General features: G+C 37.8%; 1 protein-coding gene across 20 annotated transcripts in view; it reads left to right on the top strand.

The window, feature by feature from the left end:
* MLLT10 (MLLT10 histone lysine methyltransferase DOT1L cofactor) overlaps window positions 1–21,749 on the top strand; it is a 245,921-nt gene that overhangs the window by 172,492 nt on the left and 51,680 nt on the right. For 16 of the 20 annotated variants that reach the window (XR_004258396.1, XM_032243907.1, XM_032243917.1 and 13 more), the window contains 3 exons: window positions 989–1,558; window positions 11,917–11,961; window positions 12,803–12,835. Coding sequence is in view for 19 of the 20 variants with exons in the window: in XM_032243907.1 (XP_032099798.1) it covers window positions 989–1,558; window positions 11,917–11,961; window positions 12,803–12,835 (648 nt within the window). In the remaining variant the exon portion in view is untranslated. The remainder of the gene's footprint in view (window positions 1–988; window positions 1,559–11,916; window positions 11,962–12,802; window positions 12,836–21,749) is intronic. The other 4 variants (XM_032243922.1, XM_032243910.1, XM_032243923.1 and 1 more) reach the window with 4 other exon arrangements.

Here is a 21,749-nt window from a genome sequence, read left to right as displayed (position 1 = left end):
GATCTCGGCTCACTGCAACCTCTGGCTCCCGGGTTCAAGCAATTCTCCTGCCCCCAGCCTCCTCAGTAGCTGGGATTACAGGCGTGTGCCACCATGCATGGCTAGTTTTTGTATTTTTAGTAGAAACGGTATTTTACCATATTATTCAGGCTAGTCTCAACCTCCTGACCTCGTGATCCACCCAACTCAGCCTCCCAAAGTGCTGGGATTACAGGTATGAGCCACCACACCTGGCCTAAAGTTCTTGTATCTTAGAATGGCGTTATGGGGCACTAGGTTCTTCAAAGAGAGAATAAGCAGTGATGGCTAGTTTCTTTATGAAGTTCTATGAGAAGTGGTTTGGGAGAATGTGAGGTGTAGATAAGATTCCATATGACCACTATTTTATCAAATCCATTTTCTGTTGTGGTGGATTCAGCTGAACAATAACAATCATTGGTGTGTCTTAAAGTTAAAATGTAGAGCTCATAACCTAGGAAACATCTTTAGGTTCTTACTGTATACTGGGAACATTTTCAGTCATATCTTCGATATTCAAAAAAAATTCCCTAGGTATTTAGAGTCAAATGAGAGTCTTGTTAGGTCTTCTTGTATGACTGTAGAAAGGAGACTACTGTTCTTTAGTCCTTCCTCAGCCATACATGAGGTGTTTGGGGGAGAATTGTGGAATGTTGCTGTGGCAAAAGGTAGGTGAAATAAAGCACATCTTACATCTTAATAATTGTTTAATAGCTTGCAAGTCCACAGTAAATATTTAATACTATCTATAAAGTGACAAATATAGGTAATTTTAGGGATAAATTTGATTTCAGTAATAAGTTTTTAAATCTTAGTATACGGATATCCTAAGTTTTGTAGTTAATTTTTTTTAACCCTCTCTTCTCTTTAATGATTATAGCTTGTGTACTGCTTATTGGAACTTTTGCATCCAAATTTTTTCTCTTTTCTACCCCCCCCCCCCACCTTTTTTTTTTTTTTTTAACTACAGGCAATTTTTCAGGAACTCCAGGCAGTGTAAAATCATCTTCTGGAAGTTCAGTGCAGTCTCCTCAGGATTTCCTGAGCTTTACAGACTCAGATCTGCGTAATGACAGTTACACTCACTCCCAACAGTCATCAGCAACCAAAGATGTACATAAAGGAGAGTCTGGTAGCCAGGAAGGGGGGGTAAATAGTTTTGGTTCCTTGATTGGCCTTCCTTCAACCTCAGCTGTTATTTCACAGCCTAAAAGCTTTGAAAATTCACCTGGAGATTTGGGTAATTCCAGCCTTCCTACAGCAGGATATAAGCGGGCTCAAACTTCTGGCATAGAAGAAGAAACTGTAAAAGAAAAGAAAAGGAAAGGAAATAAACAAAGTAAACATGGGCCTGGTAGACCCAAAGGAAACAAAAATCAAGAGAATGTTTCTCATCTCTCAGTTTCTTCTGCTTCACCAACATCATCTGTAGCATCAGCTGCAGGAAGCATAACAAGCTCTAGTCTGCAGAAATCTCCTACATTGCTCAGGAATGGAAGTTTACAGAGTCTCAGTGTTGGCTCCTCTCCAGTTGGTTCAGGTAGGGACTTGCCTTTTATTTTTCTCCTTCACTTCTACAACCTCCCTTCTTTTGTCTCAAAACATTTTCAACTATTGTTACAATAATACTTGGAATTACTAAATGACATTTAATGAAAGTGAAATTTCTCCGTTTTTAAATTTCCTAATGGAAAATACAAAAATATCTTAAAGTCTTAGATGGTTTGTTTTTTGGGAAAGATGTTTGGCGCTAATTTGATTTTACTTAATTAAAAGTAGGCTGTTGGTCATTACTTACAAAACACTTAGAAATTGTTTCCTTTTTTTGTTTCACCTGCACAGCATTTTTAAAAAGCCAACACAGAATTTACATTTAGGGTGTTTTTTGTTTTATTTTGAGCTTCCTTTCTGTAAACTGCAATGTTAGTCTTCGTTTTTCTAAATGATTCCAACAGAGTCTCACTGTCGCTCAGGCTAGAGTACAGTGATGCGATCTTGGCTCATTGCAACCTCTGCCGCCCACGTTCAAATGATTCTCCTGCCTCAGCCTCTTGAGTAGTTGGGATTACAGGCGCCCGTCATTGCGCCCAGCTAATTTTTGTATTTTTTAGTAGAGATGGGGTTTCACCATCTTGGCCAGGCTGGTCCTGAACTCCTGATCTCATGATGCACCTGCCTTGGCCTCCCAAAGTGTTAGGTTTATCGGCGTGAGCCACCTCACCCAGCCAGTTGCTCACACAGATATTACTTGAGTTACTCTATCCTGGGACATTTTCGTATTAATGATAAATGATTTTAATTTATAGAATACAGTAATCACATTTTATTTCAGGGGATACCTGAAATGATTTGATTTTGTTTTCAAGTATACTTCATGATTTCACAATTACTTTTATTATAAGACAAATGAGTTGATATACATTGTTATGCACACCATTGGGATGTTTTTGTAACCTGCAATTTGTATTATGAATAGTATTTTCAATTTTTAAAAATTTCTTCAAAATGTATATTTTTAGACAGACCATTAACAGTTGATATTAACTTAAATGTCAGCATTTATCTTTTAAATTGCATCTTGAATTTAAAGTAAATGGTGTTCAATAAATGTTGAAACCTTTCTTTTAGCTTTAGATTTCTGATTGTTGAAATAACGAGAATTTAGCTAAGATAAATTATTATGGGTTGTATTTGTTCTATTAGTTGGTGGCAAATGTAGGTAGGAAATGGTATGGAAAAATGATACAATTTAATGGAGAACATTTGTGTATGTTTTATAAATAAAAAATTTTAGGTTGTTTTTACAGTTGTGAATATACAGTACTAACTTCAGTAAACATAAAATAGACCACTCCAAGAGAGAAAAAAGCATATGTAATGGTCAGATGTGAGAAATAGTAACTATAACTGTCCTTTGTTATGTGCCAGGTTCTGTTAATATTTTATTATCTCATTTAACAACAGTTATAAAATGTCCCCATTTTACAACTGGTAAAACGGAGGCTTTGAAAGGTAAAATAAGATGCCCAAGATCACATAACCAGGAGTTTCTTTGTATTCAGAAATGAGTGGAATCTATAGAAGCATTAAGAGTTATTCTAGAGCAGGATTTATCAATCTTAGCATTATTGACAGTTTGGATGGGACAAGTCTTTGTGTAGTGTTACCCTGTGTATTCCAGGATATTTACCAGAATCCCTAGTTCCTTCCCCCTAGAGGCCAAGAGCGTCATCACACTTCCTCTTCCCATAGTAGGAATAAAAAATGTCTCCAGACATTATTTAATATGTTGAATGTGTCCAGGAGACCAAAACTACTTCTAGTTGAGGATCACTAGTTTAGAGGTGAATAATATATATAAATTGCAGTGAGAAAGAAGTTCATAGAAAGGTTTAAATATATTGCACATTTGAACGTATGCTTTTATTTACATGTTTCCTTTGAGATTAGAAGGGCTTAGCAATAAGCCCCCTTGTCACAAAAGTACTTTTAGACCAATTTAATCAGAAAAAAAAATTGGATTTCTCTTCACTTTTAGCAGGAGGCATAGTAATTTACATGAATACCTTACTGAGAAAATAAAGCCTAAATTTGCTTTTGTGGAGAAACTTCTTTACTGATTTTTTATAGTTTTGAAGCATTATCTGGGAACTTCTAAATTTCAGAAATTATATTTAAATGCTTATTTAAACACATCTTCAAATTAATAAGATATTGATTTATATCCCTGAAAATATTTTCTTATCTGTTACAGATTTGGGGAGATGTTAGGTATGAGGAATAGTAAATGCTTAATATTTACTATGTTCACAGCACTCTTCTAGAAGTGGGGATACAGTCGTGAATGTCAGAAACAGCCCCTAGCCTCAGGAGTTAGTATTACAGGGAATGTTACAGTTTAACCAACAGGTGCTTACAAAGGTCATCTTCATCATTACTAAATTATTAACCCATCATTCAAGAAAGTCAATCTTACAAAAAGAGCATTGTGAAAAATAACGTGAGATAATGTAATACATAATACAGTTGTTTTCTGTATCTGTGGGATTCCACATCTGGGGATTCAACCAACCTTGTCTAGAAAATGTTTTAAAGTGTTAGTTCACAAAAATAAACGATGTAAGAAATTTATCTGCCAAGAATTTTTTTAAAAGTTGTGTTTAAAAATTACTCAAGCCAGGTAGGGTGGATCACCTGAGGTTAGGAGTTTGAGATCAGCTTGGCCAACATGGTGAAGAACCATCTCTACTACAAGTGGTGGTGCCTGTAATCCCAGCTACTCGGGAGGCTGAGGGAGGAGAATTGATTGAACCTGAGAAGCAGAGGTTGCGGTGAGCTGAGATCACACCACTGCACTTCAACTTGGGAGACAGAGCGAGACTATCTCAAAGAGACAAAAATTACCCTGGCAATTTTATATGTCTTTTAAAGCTATAATTATGGAATAAGATTACTGAAAACTATTTGAGATATATTCTTTAGTTTTTTTTTTTTTTTTTTTTGAGACAGAGTTTCACTCATGTTACCCACGCTAGAGTGCAATGGCGTGGTCTTGGCTCACCGCAACCTTCGCCTACTGGGTTCAGGCAATTCTCCTGCCTCAGCCTCCTGAGTAGCTGGGATTACAGGCACGCACCACCATGCCCAGCTAATTTTTTGTATTTTTAGTAGAGATGGGGTTTCACCATGTTAGTTTTATGTTAATAAATATTTTAGGACTTAGTGCAGAACATTTTCTTTTCTCTGTCTCTTTTTTTTCTTTTCTTGAGACCGAGTCTTGCTCTGTCGCCAGGCTAGAGTGGAGTGGTGTGATATTGGCTCACTGCAACCTCTGCCTCCCAGTTAAAGCAATTCCCCTACCTCAGCCTCCCAAGTAGCTGGGATTACAGGCGTGTGCTACCACGCCTGGCTAATTTTTTTGTATTTTAGTAGAGATGGGACTTCACTATATTGTCCAGGATGGTCTCGGTCTCCTGACCTCATGATCTGCCTGCCGTGGCCTCCCAAAGTACTGGGATTACAGGCATGAGCCACTGCACCCAGCCAGAACATTTTCTTACTGATAATAGTAAAAAGTATATCCTTAACTAGAGAGGCTTGGCTTCATGCCATGAATATTTAGGAATTACATTGCTTTAATCATGACAAGAATTGCCAACTGCTGATGAACACTGAGTATGTGCCACATACCGTGTTAAGCACTTAAGTATTATTATATAGGACAAGAAACTGAAACAGAATTCTCATAGGTTTTTAAGTGATGGAGATATGCATTTTCCCAGGGTCCAGGGCTGCTTAATTACACAGTTCAACAAATGTTTGCTTATGAGGGTCTAATACCACACTAGTGTCAATCATACATAAAGCAAAGAGATACCTGAAAAAATCTGAGCCTATAATTTAACTTTCAGCAATAATATTTCCTATTGGTATGAAAAGTTAATTTTTCCTTTGGACTAATTTGAAACTGAGAAATAATTTAGTAATTGTGGAAACAAGAAGCTTTCCATATAATAAATAAGTAGAAAGGAGAAAATGTATACCGTCATCCCTTGGCATCGATGGGGAATTGGTTTCAGGACCTCCTGCAAATATAAATACCAAAGTCCAAGATGCTCAAGTTCCTGTTATATAAAATGTCATAACATTTTCACATAACCTATGCACATCTTCTGATGTGCTTAAATCATTCATTTCTAGATTACTTAATATACCTAATATTATGTAGGTGCTATGTAAATAGTTGTTATACTATATTGCTTAGGGAATCATGACACGAGAAAAAGTCTGCACACATTCAGTACAGACTCAATCTTTTTCCTCCAAATATTTTTTCTTTTTTTTCTTTGAGATGGTGTCTTGCTTTGTGCAATGGCGTGATCTCGGCTCATTGCAACCTCCACCTCCTGGGTTCAAGCGATTCTCCTGCCTCAGCCTCCCGAGTAGCTGGGATTACAGGCGTGCACCACCACACACAGCTGATTTTTGCATTTGTAGTAGAGATAGGGTTTCACTGTGTTGGCCAGGATGGTTTCGATACCTTGACCTCGTGATCTGCCTGCCTTGGCCTCCCAAAGTGCTGGGATTTACAGGCATTAGCCACTGTGCCCCTTCTCCTCCAAATATTTTCTATACAAGGTTGGTTGAATCCCCAGATGTGGAATCCCAGATACAGAAAAAAACTGTGTTATATATTACATGATCTCAAGTTATTTTTCACAATGCTCTTTTTATAAGATTGACTTTCTTTCTTTTTTAAGATGGGGTTTCAGCATGTTGGCCAGGCTGGTCTTGAACTCCTGACCTCAGGTGATCCACCCACCTCAGCCTCCCAAAGTGCTGGGATTACAGGCATGAGCTACTGCGTCCGGCTTAAGATTAACTTTCTTGAATGATGGGTTAATAATTTAGTAATGATGAAGTTGACCTTTGTAAGCACCTGTTGGTTAAACTATAACATTCACTATAATTCTAAATCCTGAGGCTAGGGGCTTTTCCTGACATTCACCACTGTATCCCCACTTCCAGCACAGTGCTTTGAACATAGTAAATGTTAAGCATCTTTTTAAAAAATGAATGAATACCATTAGTATTCTCACGAGTGTATGCCATGTGGTTAGTAGTATCCTGTATGATTTTGTACATCCTATTGTTTAAGATAAGTTGTAAGACAAATTATTTGTAAAGCTTTTCATGTGGTATTTATTTTACTAGTTTATGATGAGAAGTACTATTAAGTTGGAAAAGATCATGAAGAGATTGAAATGTACTTTGAAGTAGGCCGAAACCGAAGGCCAGCAATAATACCTGAAAAGAAAGTAAAGATTTGTTTGAGGAAAAATCCTAATAAGAGCAAGACGCTTGTTTTTGTAGCACTGTGAAGGTAATGTTGATAGGGTAGGATGGGTTAATGGAGAGATGAATGCCAGGCTGAAGAAATCAGACTGATAAGCTAATGATCTTTTTCTTAAAATAACTGTTCCGGACTTAATTTTGGCCAGTTACCATTATTAAAGAATTTCATTAATGGAAAGAAAACAAATTCATTCAGCTTATAGCAATGCTAATATAATCTCTCTCCCTCTCCCTCTCCCTCTCTCCCTCTCTCCCTCTCTCCCTCTCTCTGTCTCTTCCTCTCTCCCTCTCTTCCCCTCTCCCCCTCCCCCCCCTTTTTTTTTTTTTTTTTTTTTTTTTTTTGAAAGACGGGTTTCACCGTGTTGGTCAGGCTGGTCTTGAAGTCCCAACCTCAGGTGATCCGCCTGCCTTGACCTCCAAAGTGCTTGGATTACAGGCATGAGCCACCGCACCCGGCCTATAATCCCTTATATTTGAGCACACTTAACAGTTTCTTAAGAATTCTTTAGTTATTCTCTGATTTGTTCCTTGGAACAGCCTTGTGAAATAGGACGGCTCCTGTTGATGTTATTTCTCCCTTACAACTAGGATGTAAAGCAGGAGTAGAATCAGGTTCTAATATTGTGATTCCCTCTTGAAATTACTACCTGAAAGCATCAGTTTTAATAGTAACCAAAATTCTCTCATGACATATTCAAATCGTAGCAGAATATGTTTTTTTCTGGGAACCCTAGATCAAATTAGAGTAGAAGTCCAGAAGACACCTATAAAATGTTTGATTCAGAGTTTAGATTGTAAAATTTTTGTTATGGATTGAAGTGTATTCTGATAAATGGCCTGTTTTATAGTGACTTATACAAAATGGAAAAATAGTGTGTTTTAAAAAGTCATTTCTAAAGGTTGTAAGTTTGGAGCTTATAAGATGTTGTTACTCTTTTGACTGAACTCTTTCCTATGTACATTCTTTTGGATTCTGACAGTTAGGCACAGGATCTTTTGAAACATTAAAAACAGTGTTTGGAAGAGTTGACAACCTGTCCTTTTCCTCTTTGCTATTTATCTTTTTCACATTACAAAAATTTATAGTTTACTAAATTGAAAGTTGAGAACATTTTTTCCTTCACCAAAACCATCTTGTTATTTTCTCTTGAGAAAAATCTGATATTCGTTAACCCATTTATGCTGGAGGTTGCAGTGTGTGTGTGTGTGTGTGTGTGTGTGTGTGTGTGTGAGTGAAAAACCAGACCTTGGTGATGACCTTGAGCAGTAGGACATAAATAACTCCCACAAGCTTCATGTTCCACTAATGGAACACTAAAGGCATAAAGAAGTCAAATTGGAAGGGGTTGATTGTTCAGCATTAAATTCCTTTCTTGGGGCGTTCTGTGTCCTTTCAAAGTACAGGTTGAGTAACCCTTCTTCAAAATGCTTGAGACCCTAAGTGTTTGGAATTTTAGATTATTTTGGGATTTTGAAGTGCTTACATTATACATACTTACCAGTTGAGCATTCCTAATCTGAAAATCTGAAACCCAAATTGCTCCAATGAGCATTTCCTTTGAGTTTTTTTCTGGGAGCCCTAGATCAAAAAGTAATGGTCCTCAAAAAGTAAAAAAAAAATTTTTTTTTTTTTTCACGGGGTTTCACCATATTGGTCAGACTGGTCTCGGACTCCTGACCTCAGGTGATCCACCCGCCTCAGCCTCCCAAAGTGCTGGGATTACAGGTGTGAGCCACCGCGCCCAGCCAGAAAGTAAATTTTTTAGTAATTTATTTTTATTCTTTGTTTTAGTCGGGCACAATGTCTCACACCTGTAATCCCAGCACTTTGGGAGGCCAAGGTGGGTGGATCACCTGAGGTCAGGAGTTCCAGCAAGAGCAGCCTGGCCAATGTGGTGAAACTCTGTCTCTACTAAAAATAAAAAAATTAGCTGGGTGTGGTGCTGGGCACCTGTAATCCCAGCTCCTTGGGAGGCTGAGGCAGAGGTTGCAGCGAGCTGAGATTGCACCACTGTATTCTAGCCTGGGTGACAGAGCCAGACTCACCACATTGGCCAGGGTGGTCTTGCTCAAACTCCTGACCTCAGGTGATCCACCCGCAACCTCAGCTTCCTAAAGTGCTGGGATTACTGGCGTGAGCCACTGCTCCTGGCCTCTCCTACAACTTTCTAAGAAGACACTTAAAATCCATTTCACTGCTGAAATTCATTAGTGGTGATAAAAGCTACAAAGATTTTGGCAAGGCACTCCTTTGGTTGTGATTGATTTTATAGAGATAGGTTGTTAATTTAAAAAGATCAAGAGAAGGATTTTTCTGGCTTCTATTGAAATATGAAGATTATGAAATTTTAACTTGAGCCCTTATAACTATCACAGATCTTATGAAACATATCCTATTTATATAATATCTGTTTAGGTTGGTAAAATAAAACTGAGAATTCTTTCTCTGGTAAAATATTTTAATTAGGAATAGACAATTATTCTATAAACAAAGGAATCATAAAAGTACAGATATTAGTCCAATAAACTCTCAACTGTAGTTACTGTTTAAGGTAATGTAGACTAAGGAGGAGGTGCAGTTAGTGAGCATGATTTAAATCAATCTTAATGACTGAGAATCTTGATTATATACATTGATTAAATTGTGTCATAAATGAAATTTGCATAGAACTTTACATACTGCTGTGACCAGGATATACCTTGGAATTTGCTTCTCAGAAAATTCCCTGATTTTGTTTTGGCCTTCTGTTTTTTTAAAGACAGGATCTTGCTCTGTCACCCAGGCTGGAGTACAGTGGCATGATCACAGTTCACTGCAACCTTGAACTCCAGGGCTCAGGAAGTCCTCCCACTTTAGTCTCTTAAGTAGCTAGGACTACAGATGTGCTTTAAAAAAAGTTTTTTTGGAAAGAGGATGTTTCTTTATGTTGCTCAGGCTGGTTTCAGACTCGGATCTTCAAGTGATCCTCCTGCCCTGGCCAAAGTGCTAGGATTATAGGCATGAGCTACAGCACCCAGCCTTTGTATTAGTCTATTAATTTGAGTATTTACTGGCCCTATATCATGGCCATCTTTCTAGAAAAGCACTAGATGAGAATGGACATATTCCAATTTTTCCCCCTTGAGAAAATTCTGCTTATCTAAGTGTCCTTTATTATTTTAGCACCATTCCAAACAGCTCCCGTTTCTTTGTAATGTGGTATGTCAGCCTATTCAGTAGCTGCCACCTCCCTTGAAAAATGTCACTTGTATTAAATTTGTAATGTGGCATTAAGGCATAGAACTTTCTACTGTGTCTCACTTTCAGGTGTGATCTGGAAAGGACTTATACCACAGCCTACACTGTTTCTAGATGATTATTCTGAAGAGGAGTAAATGTATGATTTTCAAAAACAGTGTCTAATGTAAAATATTTTTTAAAAATTACAGTGATTACAAGTGAGTACTGGCTTGCTCTGCCTTGCTTTGTCTTGTAACTCAAATTAAGACTACACTTTGTCTTGTAACTCAAATTAAGACTAGATAGTGGGCAGATGTGTTAGTGATGATTTCCTGGGCACTCTGTTATACACATACTGTTCCTAGGGGCTGTGTTTTTGGTTAACTAATATCCACGGAATTCCCAGGTATCCCTCCTTCAAAAATTTTTTGCCAACAGTGTTAGCCACAGGGAATACCAGTTGTTTCCAGGATTAGCAAAACCAGGTCCTTTGAGTCACAGCCTTGGTCCTAGTTTTATCAATTATTTTTCCTTTAGAAAGCCATATAGAAATTCATTTCTCATATTCTACGCAGATTTTACTTTTACCATTGTTTTATTACTTTGTTCTCTGCACCCTCTGTTCTCGTTTGGGTGGAGTGAAATAGAGTAATAATGGTTTAGTTCGTTTGTTATCTTTCTCTTTTCTTTATTTTTTTGAAACCAAGTCTTGCTCTGTTGCCCAGACTGGAGTATAGTGGCCTGATCTCAGCTCACTGTAACCTCTGTCTCCCAGGTTCAAGCGATTCCCCTTCCTTAGCCTCCAAGTAGCTGGGATTATAGGCATGTACCACCATGCCTGGCTAATTTTTTTATTTTTAGTAGAGACGGGGTTTCACCACATTGGCCAGGCTGGTCTCAAACTTCTGACCTCAAGTGATCTGCCCACCTTGGCCTCCCAAAGTGCTGGGATTACAGGCGTGAGCCACTGCACCCAACTCTTTCTTAAAATGAATGATTCAAGAAAGTGAGCCAAGTGTAACTTATTGTGTTTTATGATGCTGTATAAGTCATAATGTATTTATGCTCCCATATCAACTAAATAATTATTATACTTAAATTGTGATTTCCATGTGAAAACAGTATTCAAATGTTTTTGGTAAACTCTTTCCATCTAATGAATGACCTAGGCCTGGCACGGTGGCTCACGTTTGTAATCCCAGCACTTTGGGAGGTCGAGGCAAGCAGATCACTAGAAGTCAGAAGTTCCAGACAAGCCTGGCCAACATGGTGAAACACTGTCTCTAATGAAAATACAAAAATTAGTTGGGCATGGTAGCATGCACCTGTAGTCCCAGCTATTTGGGAGGCTGAGATGGGAGGATCACTTGAACCCAGGAGGCAGAGGTTGCAGTGAGCAAGATCGTGCCAGTGCACTCCATCCTGAGTGACAGAGTGAGACTTATCTTAAAAAAAAAAAAAAAAAAAAAAAGATCTAAAGCATATTACTCTATCATGTTGCTAATCATACTTTCTCTCATTAATGAAGCCTTTTATTCTTAGACACTTGTTACATAGATTCAATTGTAAGTCTTTATATCTTTTCCTTACTCTGTAAACACATTCCTGTTAAGACTTGTGAGAATTCTATCACATTTGGTCCTCCTACCCCTCACATCCCAATTACTAGCTTATAATTTTTGGTTTTGAAGTTCTGGTTGACCTACTTAACTACACTTTTAGGTGAATTTCCCTCCATTTTCCTGGCTGCTTATTATTATTATTATTATTTTTAAGTCGTTGGCAATTTCTTCACTGATTTCCTTTTTCCTCCTTCTCAACAGAAATTTCCATGCAGTATCGGCATGATGGAGCTTGTCCAACAACTAGTAAGTTGTCAGACTGGGTTGATAACCCAGGCTTTTTGACTCCTATTTTAGTGCTCTTTCTAGTATGTTATGCCACCTCTGAACCTTTAAATTTTAATTTTCCAAGTGCAAGTTTTTCTTAATTGAATAGATATTTTTCTCCTGCAAAGATAACATTCTGTTTTGTCTTGTTATGGATTCATATTACAGTCAAATTGTGGACAAATTTTAATTATTGTTGGTCTTTTAATTTGGTGCTTCCATTGCAGAATTGTGACTTGTTGAAATAATTTTTCTTTTTTTTTAAAGCATTTTGTTTTCTATTCTTAATATAATTTTCCAATATTTGTATATTTGCACTAGGTGGCTTTCTTGTTTAGTTCTCTATATGTGTTAAGGCTTTCTTATACTGAACCTGAGGAAATTAGAATATTTGATAGGGTTAGATGATATAATGAGGTTTTTCTTTATAATAAATATTGTTAAGTGTACACTAAGGCAAATTTACCTATATAGAATTGCATCCTATAGTGACTGACTTTTAGCAAGACATTACATTGACATAATTGTCTTTTAAAAAGTGATTTGAAATATATATTTATTACTAAGGAAATTATTGTCATGACAATATATCTAACATATTATCTCAGTTTAGTTGATAATATGTTAGCAAGTGGAATACAATATTTAAAAGTTTATACGATGTAAAAACAGAGCCAAGCTTGCAGTTTTAATGATTCAAACAATGATAAATGATAGACATACTGAAATTTTATTATACTAATTCAGTCTATGCCTATGTATTTCTTTTGTGTGTTTGAGAATGATCTTAACCTGAAGTCCTTTTTTCCTTACTTAAAAGCGTTCTCAGAGTTGCTGAATGCAATACACAATGGTAAGTTTTATTAGAATCTTCTCTAGTGGTTCATTTATCACAAAGGTTGCCTTTTGTAGAGAATCTCAATTGAAAGCTAGCATGTTCTGTTGATTAGATGAAATCCAGTGCTACATTGAGTCAATTGTTGAGCACCTTAGTGAAAAATTTTTGTAGTTTGCCAATAAGAGGATGATAGGTCAATATGGTTCATAAGTTTGGCTTTGTTGTTTCTTTTTAAGGCAAAATGATAATAGTGTTTTAAGTTTCTGAAAGTCTTTTTACTTTTACAAATAATTTTTCTAGTTCTTTTGAGCTTTCTCTTACTGTGCAGGTAATTGGTACCTACGTAAAGAATTTGCTTGGAATATGAATTTTATTTTTTTAGAGTTTGAGTTTGTTAATATGTAGAATACTTTTATTATTTTACTCCTGTATTCCCTGTAATGAATAAAATGGAAGATAGGCTTTTAAATTACATCCTTTGGGACCAGGTTGTTTTAGTTTGTTTGTTTTCGTTTTTTTGAAGATGGAGTCTTGCTCTGTCACCCAGGCTGGAGTGCAGTGGTGCAATCTCGGCTCACTGCAACCTCCGCCTCCCAGGTTCAAGCAATTCTCCTTCCTAAGCTTCCCAAGTAGCTGGGATTACAGGCACGCACCACCACATCTGACTAATTTTTTGTGTCTTTAATAGAGGCGGGGTTTCACCATGCTGGGCAAGCTGGTCTTGAACTCCTGACTTTGTGATCCACCCACCTCAGCCTCCCAAAATGCTGGGATTACAGGTGTGAGCCACCGCGCCCTGCTGGGACCAGGTTTTTTACAGTGAAGTTGTATTTTTTGCTGCATTGGGTTCTGAAATCAGCATATAAAGCAAATACTATCATTTTTTACTTTTGCAATGTAATTATAATGAAGATTATTTTTGCAAAAAATGTTTGAGGCTTTCTTCAGTTTCCCCCAAGGACCTTCCTTATTCCTTTGATGTTCAAAAATTCTTATTTCGAGGCTAGTGTCAACTTTGTTGATTTTCTTTTTCAGTTATTAATTGATGTCTTTTGTTCAAGACTGTTTATGTGATTCCAAGCAGATTTTAATTAACTTCATGAAATCTTGCATATTTTGCTAATATAGTTTAATTAGCAGTTTTGTTTGGATTTTATTGTCAGATGTTTACAGTATCAACAGCCAACAAGAGACTAATGGCATAGTGAGTAGGCATAGACGCTCCTGTTGCTTTTAGAGTTGGGTTGTCAGGGTGGGAAGCTTATTTTATAAGTTACTATTTTATTAATTAGTAGATTTATAATTCTTGCCTCCCTATGCAGCCTGTGCCTGTAGAAGCTTAGATAATGAATACTCTAGATAACAAGGAGACCCTCAACACTGGGTATCTACAGGGAAAAGGGATTGGCAGCATCCTTAAAAATAAAATAAACATGTTACTATTCTTTGGTAGAGAATTATAAAAACTGAAGATGTTTAACATCATCTTCAGCTTGCATAGGTAAATTTAGAATTGTTCTTTAATTCTTCGATCCTAAACATCTTTAGAAAGTATATTTAGGATTAAAAGAAAGTAGACATCCTGGGGAGCAATGTAACGGATTTATATTTTTCATTGAAAGTAAAAGTGTAGGATTGACACCTAGTGAATGATGTTCAGCTTGTGGGCAATTGAGGGAGAGTCTCTTAGACTTCATTGAAAAAATTGGTACTGTGTTTTCTCTGTTAGCTTTTCTTTCTCTTTATTTTTCTTTAAAGAGAGAAAGAGACAGAGAGAGAGAGAGTGTGTGTGTGTGAATTGGAGTTTTGCTCTTGTTGCCCAGGTTGGAGTGTAATGGCATGATATTGGCTCACTCTGTGTGTGTGTGTGTGTGTGTGTGTGTGTGTGTGTGTGTGTGTGTGTGTTTGTGTGTGTGTTTGAGATGGAGTTTTGCTCACCGTGTGAGTGCGTGTGCGTGTGTGTGTTTGAAATGGAGTTTCGGTCTTGTTGCCCATCCTGGAGTGTAATGGCGTGATATCGGTTCACCGCAACCTCCATCTCCTGTGTTCAAGTGATTCTCCTGCCTCAGCCTCCCAAGTAGCTGGAATTACAGGCATGTGCCACCATGGCTCGTTTATTTATTTTAATTTATTGTTAGTAGAGATGGAGTTTCTCCATGTTGATCAGGCTGGTCTTGAATTCCTGATCTCAGGCGATCCACCCGCCCCGGCCTCCCAAAGTGCTGGGATTACAGGTGTGAGCCAGCGCTCCCAGCCTGTTTGTTTTTTGACACAGTGTCTTGCTCTGTCTCCCAAGCTGGGATACAGTGGTGTGATCATAGCTCGCTGCAGTTTTGAACTCTCAGGCTCAAACAATTGTCCCATCTCAGCCTCCCAAAGGAGGCTGGGATAATAGGCATGAGCCACCATCCCTGGCCAAGTGTTAGCATAATAAATAATTCTTACGTATTGTAGGGGTGTTCAGTAACCTTGTTGTACACCCAGTTTGGAGAACTTTTTCATCTTGTAAAACTGAAACTCTGTTGCCACAGAACGATGGGTGCTTGGCAGCCATTAAACAACACTTCACATTTCCTCCATCTCCAAATTTCACTACAACTCTGAGCACACATCCTAGTCTTGTTCCTTATTTTATGAAGGAGCCTTTCAGTCTTTTACTATTACGTATGATGTTAGCTATGGGTTTTCCATGGATTTCTTTCATCAGGTTGAGGACATTTGATTACTGACTCAGTCTTTCTGTTTTAGGTTTATTCAGACTTTCTATTTGTCCTTGTGTCAGTTTTCGTAGTAGTATGTTTGTCAGATTTTGCCCATTTCATCTGCTCTAATTAGTTGGCATACTGTTACTGATAGTATTCTCTTATCCTTTTTATTTGGAAAGGTTGGTAGTAATAACTCCTTTTTATCTGATTTTAGTCATGTGAGTCTTTTATTTTTTTCTTCATCAGTCTAGCAGAAAGTTTGTCAATTTTGTTGAACTGTTTCAAAGAACCGATTTCTGACTTAGTTCATTTTCTGTGTCATTTTCTTATTCTGTATTTTGTTTATTCTGTTGTTTATTGTTTTCTTCCTTCCGGTTGCTTGGGGCTTAGTTGACTCTTTTCCAGTTTTGTATTTTTCTTCCCTTCCCTTTTCCCGTTTCCCTTTCTGTCATTCAGGCTGCAGTGCAGTGGTGCCATCTCAGCTCACTACAACTTCTGCCTCCTGGGTTCAAGTGATTCTTGTGCCTCAAACTGGCCATTTTTTTTTTTTCCTGTTTTGCATTTTTATTAGAGACAGGGTTTCACCATGTTGGCCAGACTGGTCTTGAATTCCTGACTTCATGTGATCTTCCCACCTTGGACTCCCAAAGTGCTGGGATTACAGGTGTGAGCCACGGTGCCCAGCCATACTCTTTTCTAGTTACTTAAGATGGATGGTTGGATTATTGATTGAACTCTTTTATCTTTATGAATGTAGTCCTTTACAGCTATACATTTTTAGGTTTTTTTCTAACTCTTTATATTTCGGAAGCAGGATCTTGCTTTCTTACCAGACTGTCATGCAGTGGCATGATCATAGGTCATTTCAACCTTCAACTCCTGAATGCAAGGATCCTCCTACCTCAGCCCCCTGAGTAGCTAGGACTACAGGCGTGTGCCAACATGCCTGGCTAATACATTTCTTTCTGAGATTATGTCAGTCTTTTATGATTTATTTGATTAGTCCTTGATTGTTTTTCTCACAGTATTTTCTCCTTGACTCTTTTACTTTTTGTCCTACACTGTTGCCGAGGCTGTAGTAGTACAGTGGTGTGATCTCAGCTCATTGTGGTCTCCGCCTCCTGGGTTCAAGCAGTTCTCCTCCCTCAGCCTCCCAAATAGTTGGGACTATAGGCGTGAGCCCACGCCCAGCTAATGTTTTTTGTATTTTTTTTTAGTAGAGACGGGGTTGTTGGCTAGGATAGTCTCGATCTCCTGACCTCGTGATCCGACAGCCTTGGCCTCCCAAAGTGCTAGGATTACAGGTGTGAGCCACTGTGCCCAGCCCCAATTCTCTGATTCTTTAACATATCTTTCAAATGTTCTGGATCAGTTCAGAGGGAATATGTGTATTCTAAACTACAGAATGAAGTCTATTACTCTTAACCACTTGAGGTATGCATCTTTGCTAATTTCCTTCCCCTAAAAACTTCAGTTTTAACATGCTGATAAAGCAAATTTTATAGGCTGTGAGTAACTTCAATATGGCACTTCCTTCTTGAGTCTGTCCTACTAGCTTTTTTTTTTTTTTTTTTTTTTTTTTGAGACACAGTCTTGCTCTGTTGTCAGACTGGAGTGCAGTGGTGCAATCTCGGCTCACTGCAACCTCTGTCTCCTGAGTTCAGATAATTCTTTATGTCTATACGTAAGGTCCTGGTTAGTTGCTTTGGGGAAATAAGTATACTGCAAATGATAAATATGCTTCATGTGAGTCTTCCCTTTGAGAAGATATATTGTAAAAGGAAAAGAAATATGTACCTATGTATGTATGTATGTAATAATTTCAAGGGATGTACTTATAACTTCTTTAATGGTCAGTAGGAGTTCAAGGCCAGGGAAATTGCTTTCAGCTGAGGGCATGAGATATCCAGATAATGTAACATTTGACCTGATGCTTAAAGAATGTGTAAAATTTAGTTATTTGGAGATACAGGGATCAGAGCTAGAATCTTAGTCTGAGGTATGTACAGTTCGCATGAACGGTGGCACAGAATGAGAATACACAGGCTGTGTAAAGTAATATATATATATAGAGAGAGTGTGTGTTTTATATATATATGTGTGTATATATACACACACACTGTGTATATATGTATTTTGGGGCATGTTTTACCTCCAAGATACTGATATTTGATATGAAAAATAACAGCATTAGCTATTAGTCCAAGAAGCTGAGAGCAGTTGGTGTTGAGTTGGGGAAAAAAGATGATCAAACCTGTTCTTTAGGTTGTTTCCGCTGGTGGTAGCATATAAAAATATTGAAAAGAGCTAATGCTGAAACAGAGTAACCCAATAGTTTTTTGTTATAATCTAGCCGAATTTGTTGATGGCCTGAATGAGGATCTGGGAAGTCAAACTGATGACATGTGTATTACCCAAGAAGAACTGGTAATGACAGTAGCTGGGAAGGAGGAGTATTCATTTAGTAACACAATATTTAGGTAGAGATGTTTAGCATAGAAATAAATAGAGCTTGGGCACCAAAGAGAACTGAAACTAGGCCACTTGGGGGTAGTAACTGAAACTCTGAGACTGGTATAGGGTGAGAAACGTGGATAGAGAAGACAGAGGTTCAGTCAGGTTTATTTTAAAATAGGGAAGTCTATTATATAGAAAGGAGATAAAGGTTTAAGATTTAAGGAGTGATATTTGATATTTGATAGTTCAAGAATCTGGAGCAGATGAGAAAAGATGAAGTGAACATGTAGAAAAATTTAAGTTTGAGGAAGACAGGGAATCACTGTGGAAACACTCATTGTCAGAAAAGCCACCACCAAACCAAATTAGTTTTCTAAAACCTTCATAATTTAAATTAATGAATTTTAAAATTAGTAGACATTTAAAAAATAGATTACCCCATTGCCGGGCTTGGTGGCCCATGCCTGTAACCCAAGCACTTTGGAGGCCAAGGCGGGCAGATCACCTGAGGTCAAAAGTTCAAGACCAGCCTGACCAACATGGTGAAACCCCGTCTTTAAAAAAAAAAAAAAAAAAAAGAAAGAAAGAAAAAGTAGATTCCCCCCCTCCCCAAAAGAACTGATTCAGGTATGTGTAGTAACTTCAATGTGTTTACAAAAGCATTTTCCTTTTAGTGTACTTCAGAATAGTGCTTTAATGATTAAAAAAGAGTATTAAGGCCGGGCGCAGTGGCTCACGCCTGTAATCCCAGCACTTTGGGAGGCCGAGGCGGGTGGATCACGAGGTCAAGAGATCAAGACCATCCTGGTCAACATGGTGAAACCCCGTCTCTACTAAAAATACAAAAAATTAGCTGGGCTTGGTGGCGCGTGCCTGTAATCCCAGCTACTCAGGAGGCTGAGGCAGGAGAATTGCCTGAACCCAGGAGGCGGAGGTTGCAGTGAGCCAAGATCGTGGCATTGCACTCCAGCCTGGGTAACAAGAGCGAAACTCCGTCTCAAAAAAAAAAAAAAAAAAAGAGTATTAAATAATAAATATGTAAAGATTATGTGTCTGACTTAGTTATTTTATTTTAAATTCTCAGTGTTGCCTAAGAAGTGATCTCTCTCCCTCCTCTTGTGTTTTTTTTGTCCAAAATACCTCTATCCTGGAGTTACTATTTGTGCCTGTCTGTCATCCTTTTCTCTGCCTATTCCTTACTATTACATAAATCACCAAGTTCTGCCTTCGGAACATTTTTTCTAATTTACTAATTTGAGGCTTTCTAGACATGACTTTTATATTTATTTTTTCTTTATTGTGTTTCAAAACCCATTTTTTCTTCCACGTGGCTACTGTGTTGGTTCAGGTCTTTATCATCTCTTGCACAGATGATTCTGATAGCCTCTTTTTACTTTTGTTAGTATACCTAGAGTTGATCAAATGGGCTGACTCAAGCCAAAATCTCAGAAATGAAGGTAAGTAAGGAAGCATGTCATTTAACATTTTTGATTAAAAAAAAAACTTAACTGCCAAGAATGCCAAACATTCCTTGTATTATTCTTCCTTATGGTAATATTCTTGGGAAAACAAATTATAATTGGAAAGTGCTTGTTTAGTGAATCAGACATCAGAATAAAGGCAATTCAATCATGTTTAAGTATTATCATCACCTTGATAACACTTTTTTCCTCTCTGTATAATGCATTTGACTACTCCTTTCACATTAACTTCTGGTTCTGCATTTGTAGGAACTGTGTCCCAATTGCCTTTATTAAACCTGGAGTTGTAGACCATGTCCTTGGTGGGCTGTTTCCATAGATGGCTGATATTACATGTTTCACACTCAGAGAGTTATTTTATTTCAGGATCTCTTGATAAATATATGGATATATATCTCTGGATATATGTATGTGCCCATTCCTAACAGAATGTATGTTTATATAATATGAATATAAAGAACAGTATGTTTATATAATAACAGCTAAGTATTTGGAGTTATGCTTCTCATATTTTTTTCCATCATGCATGCATTGGTAACAACTAATATTTTTATTTCAAAAGTGTATTTGAAAGCTTATAGCTTTGGCATAGGAAACCAAAAAACTGTTATTTCATGTTGGCAATAATAGAAAATCTGATTTTCCACTTAGATCAGGTCTTTTATGGAACTACAGAAAGAAGTCAGCATAATAAAAGACATGAGGGAAGATAATAGTAATTTGAAATAAAATATTAGAAAGAAATCTTACATATTCAACTATGTTTTGTAATAGTCAAAGCAGAGAACACAGTAAAGGGGATAAGAACACAGTGGATACAGCCAAGGACAGAATAATAAATGGGTAAATGAGATGAAGAAAATTTCCTAGAAAGAAGGAGAGTACCAAGACTGTGGTACCAAGAACTTAATAGACTGGGTGTGGTGGCTCATGCCTATACTTCCAGCACTTTGGGAAGCTGAGGCAGGCAGATCACTTGAGGTCAGGAGTTCAAGACCAGTGTGGCCAACATAGTGAAACCTCATATCTACAAAAAAATACCAAAAACAAAACAAAACAACAACAAAAAAAAAAACCCCAGGTAGGGTGGTGCACGTCTGTAATCCCAGGTACTTTCGAGGCTGAGGCATGAGAATTGTTTGAACCTGGGAGGCAGAGGCTGCAGTGACCTGAGATGGTGCTACTGCACTCCAGCCTGGGCGACAGATGAGACCCTGTCACAGAAAAATGAAAAATAAAAGGACTTAATAATAGAATTGGCTTCCATTCTATGCAAGTGTACAAAATATGAAAAGACTAGGCATACAGAGACACTTACCATAGCAAAAAGTTGCAAGTACTGGGAATCGACAAAATGATCACAGTGGTTGTATTATTATTATTTTTTGTCGGTGTCTCACTTTGTTGCCAGGCTAGTTTCAAATCCCTCCTTCACATGATTCTCCTGCCTTAGCCTCCCAAAGTGCTGGGATTACAAGTGTGAGCCACCACACCTGTCCTATTAAGAATTTTTTTTTCGCCGGGCGGTGGCTCACGCCTATAATTCCAGCACATTGGGAGGCCTAGGCAGGTGGATCACGAGGTCAAGAGATCGAGACCATCCTGGTTAACATGGTGAAACCCCGTCTCTACTAAAAATACAAAAATAAGCTGGGCATGGTGGTGCATGCCTGTAGTCCCAGCTACTTGGGAGGCTGAGGCAGGAGAATTTCTTGAACCCAGGAGGTGGAGGTTGCAGTGAGCCGAGATCGCACCATTGCACTCCAGCCTGGGTAACAAGAGCAAAACTCTGTCTCAAAAAAAAGAAAAAAGAATTTTTTTTTCTTTTCTTTTTGAGACAGAGTCTTGCTCAGTCCAGGTTGGAGTGCAGTGATGCCATCATAGTTTACTGTAGTCACAATTTCTTGGGCTCAAGCAGTCCTCCTGCCTCAGCCTCTTGAATAGCTGGGAATATAGTCACACGCCACTACACCTAGTAATTTTTTTTTTATTTTTGTTTTTAGTAGAGATAAGATTTTACTATGAGATCTTACTGTGTTGCACAGGCTGATCTCCAACTACTAAGCTCAAGTGATCCTCCTGCCTCGGCTTCCTAAAGTGCTGGGATTACAGGCATTAGTCGCCACACTGGGCCATAGTAGTTATATTAAAATCAGTGGTTCAAGAGTATTGTTTTCTTATCTCTGTTTTCTAAAATTGAATATGGTCGTTTTGTAATGTTTTCATTTAAAACAGAAAAAATATTCATGAAATACAAATTGCGTTAATAACTGCCATAAGTGATAA

This window comes from Sapajus apella, unplaced genomic scaffold (assembly GCF_009761245.1).
Source record: "Sapajus apella isolate SASKATOON/1434 unplaced genomic scaffold, GSC_monkey_1.0 scaffold53, whole genome shotgun sequence".
Lineage (NCBI taxonomy): Eukaryota > Metazoa > Chordata > Mammalia > Primates > Cebidae > Sapajus > Sapajus apella.
Note: the sequence above shows the minus strand (reverse complement) of the source record. Positions and strands in the feature narration are given on the sequence as shown.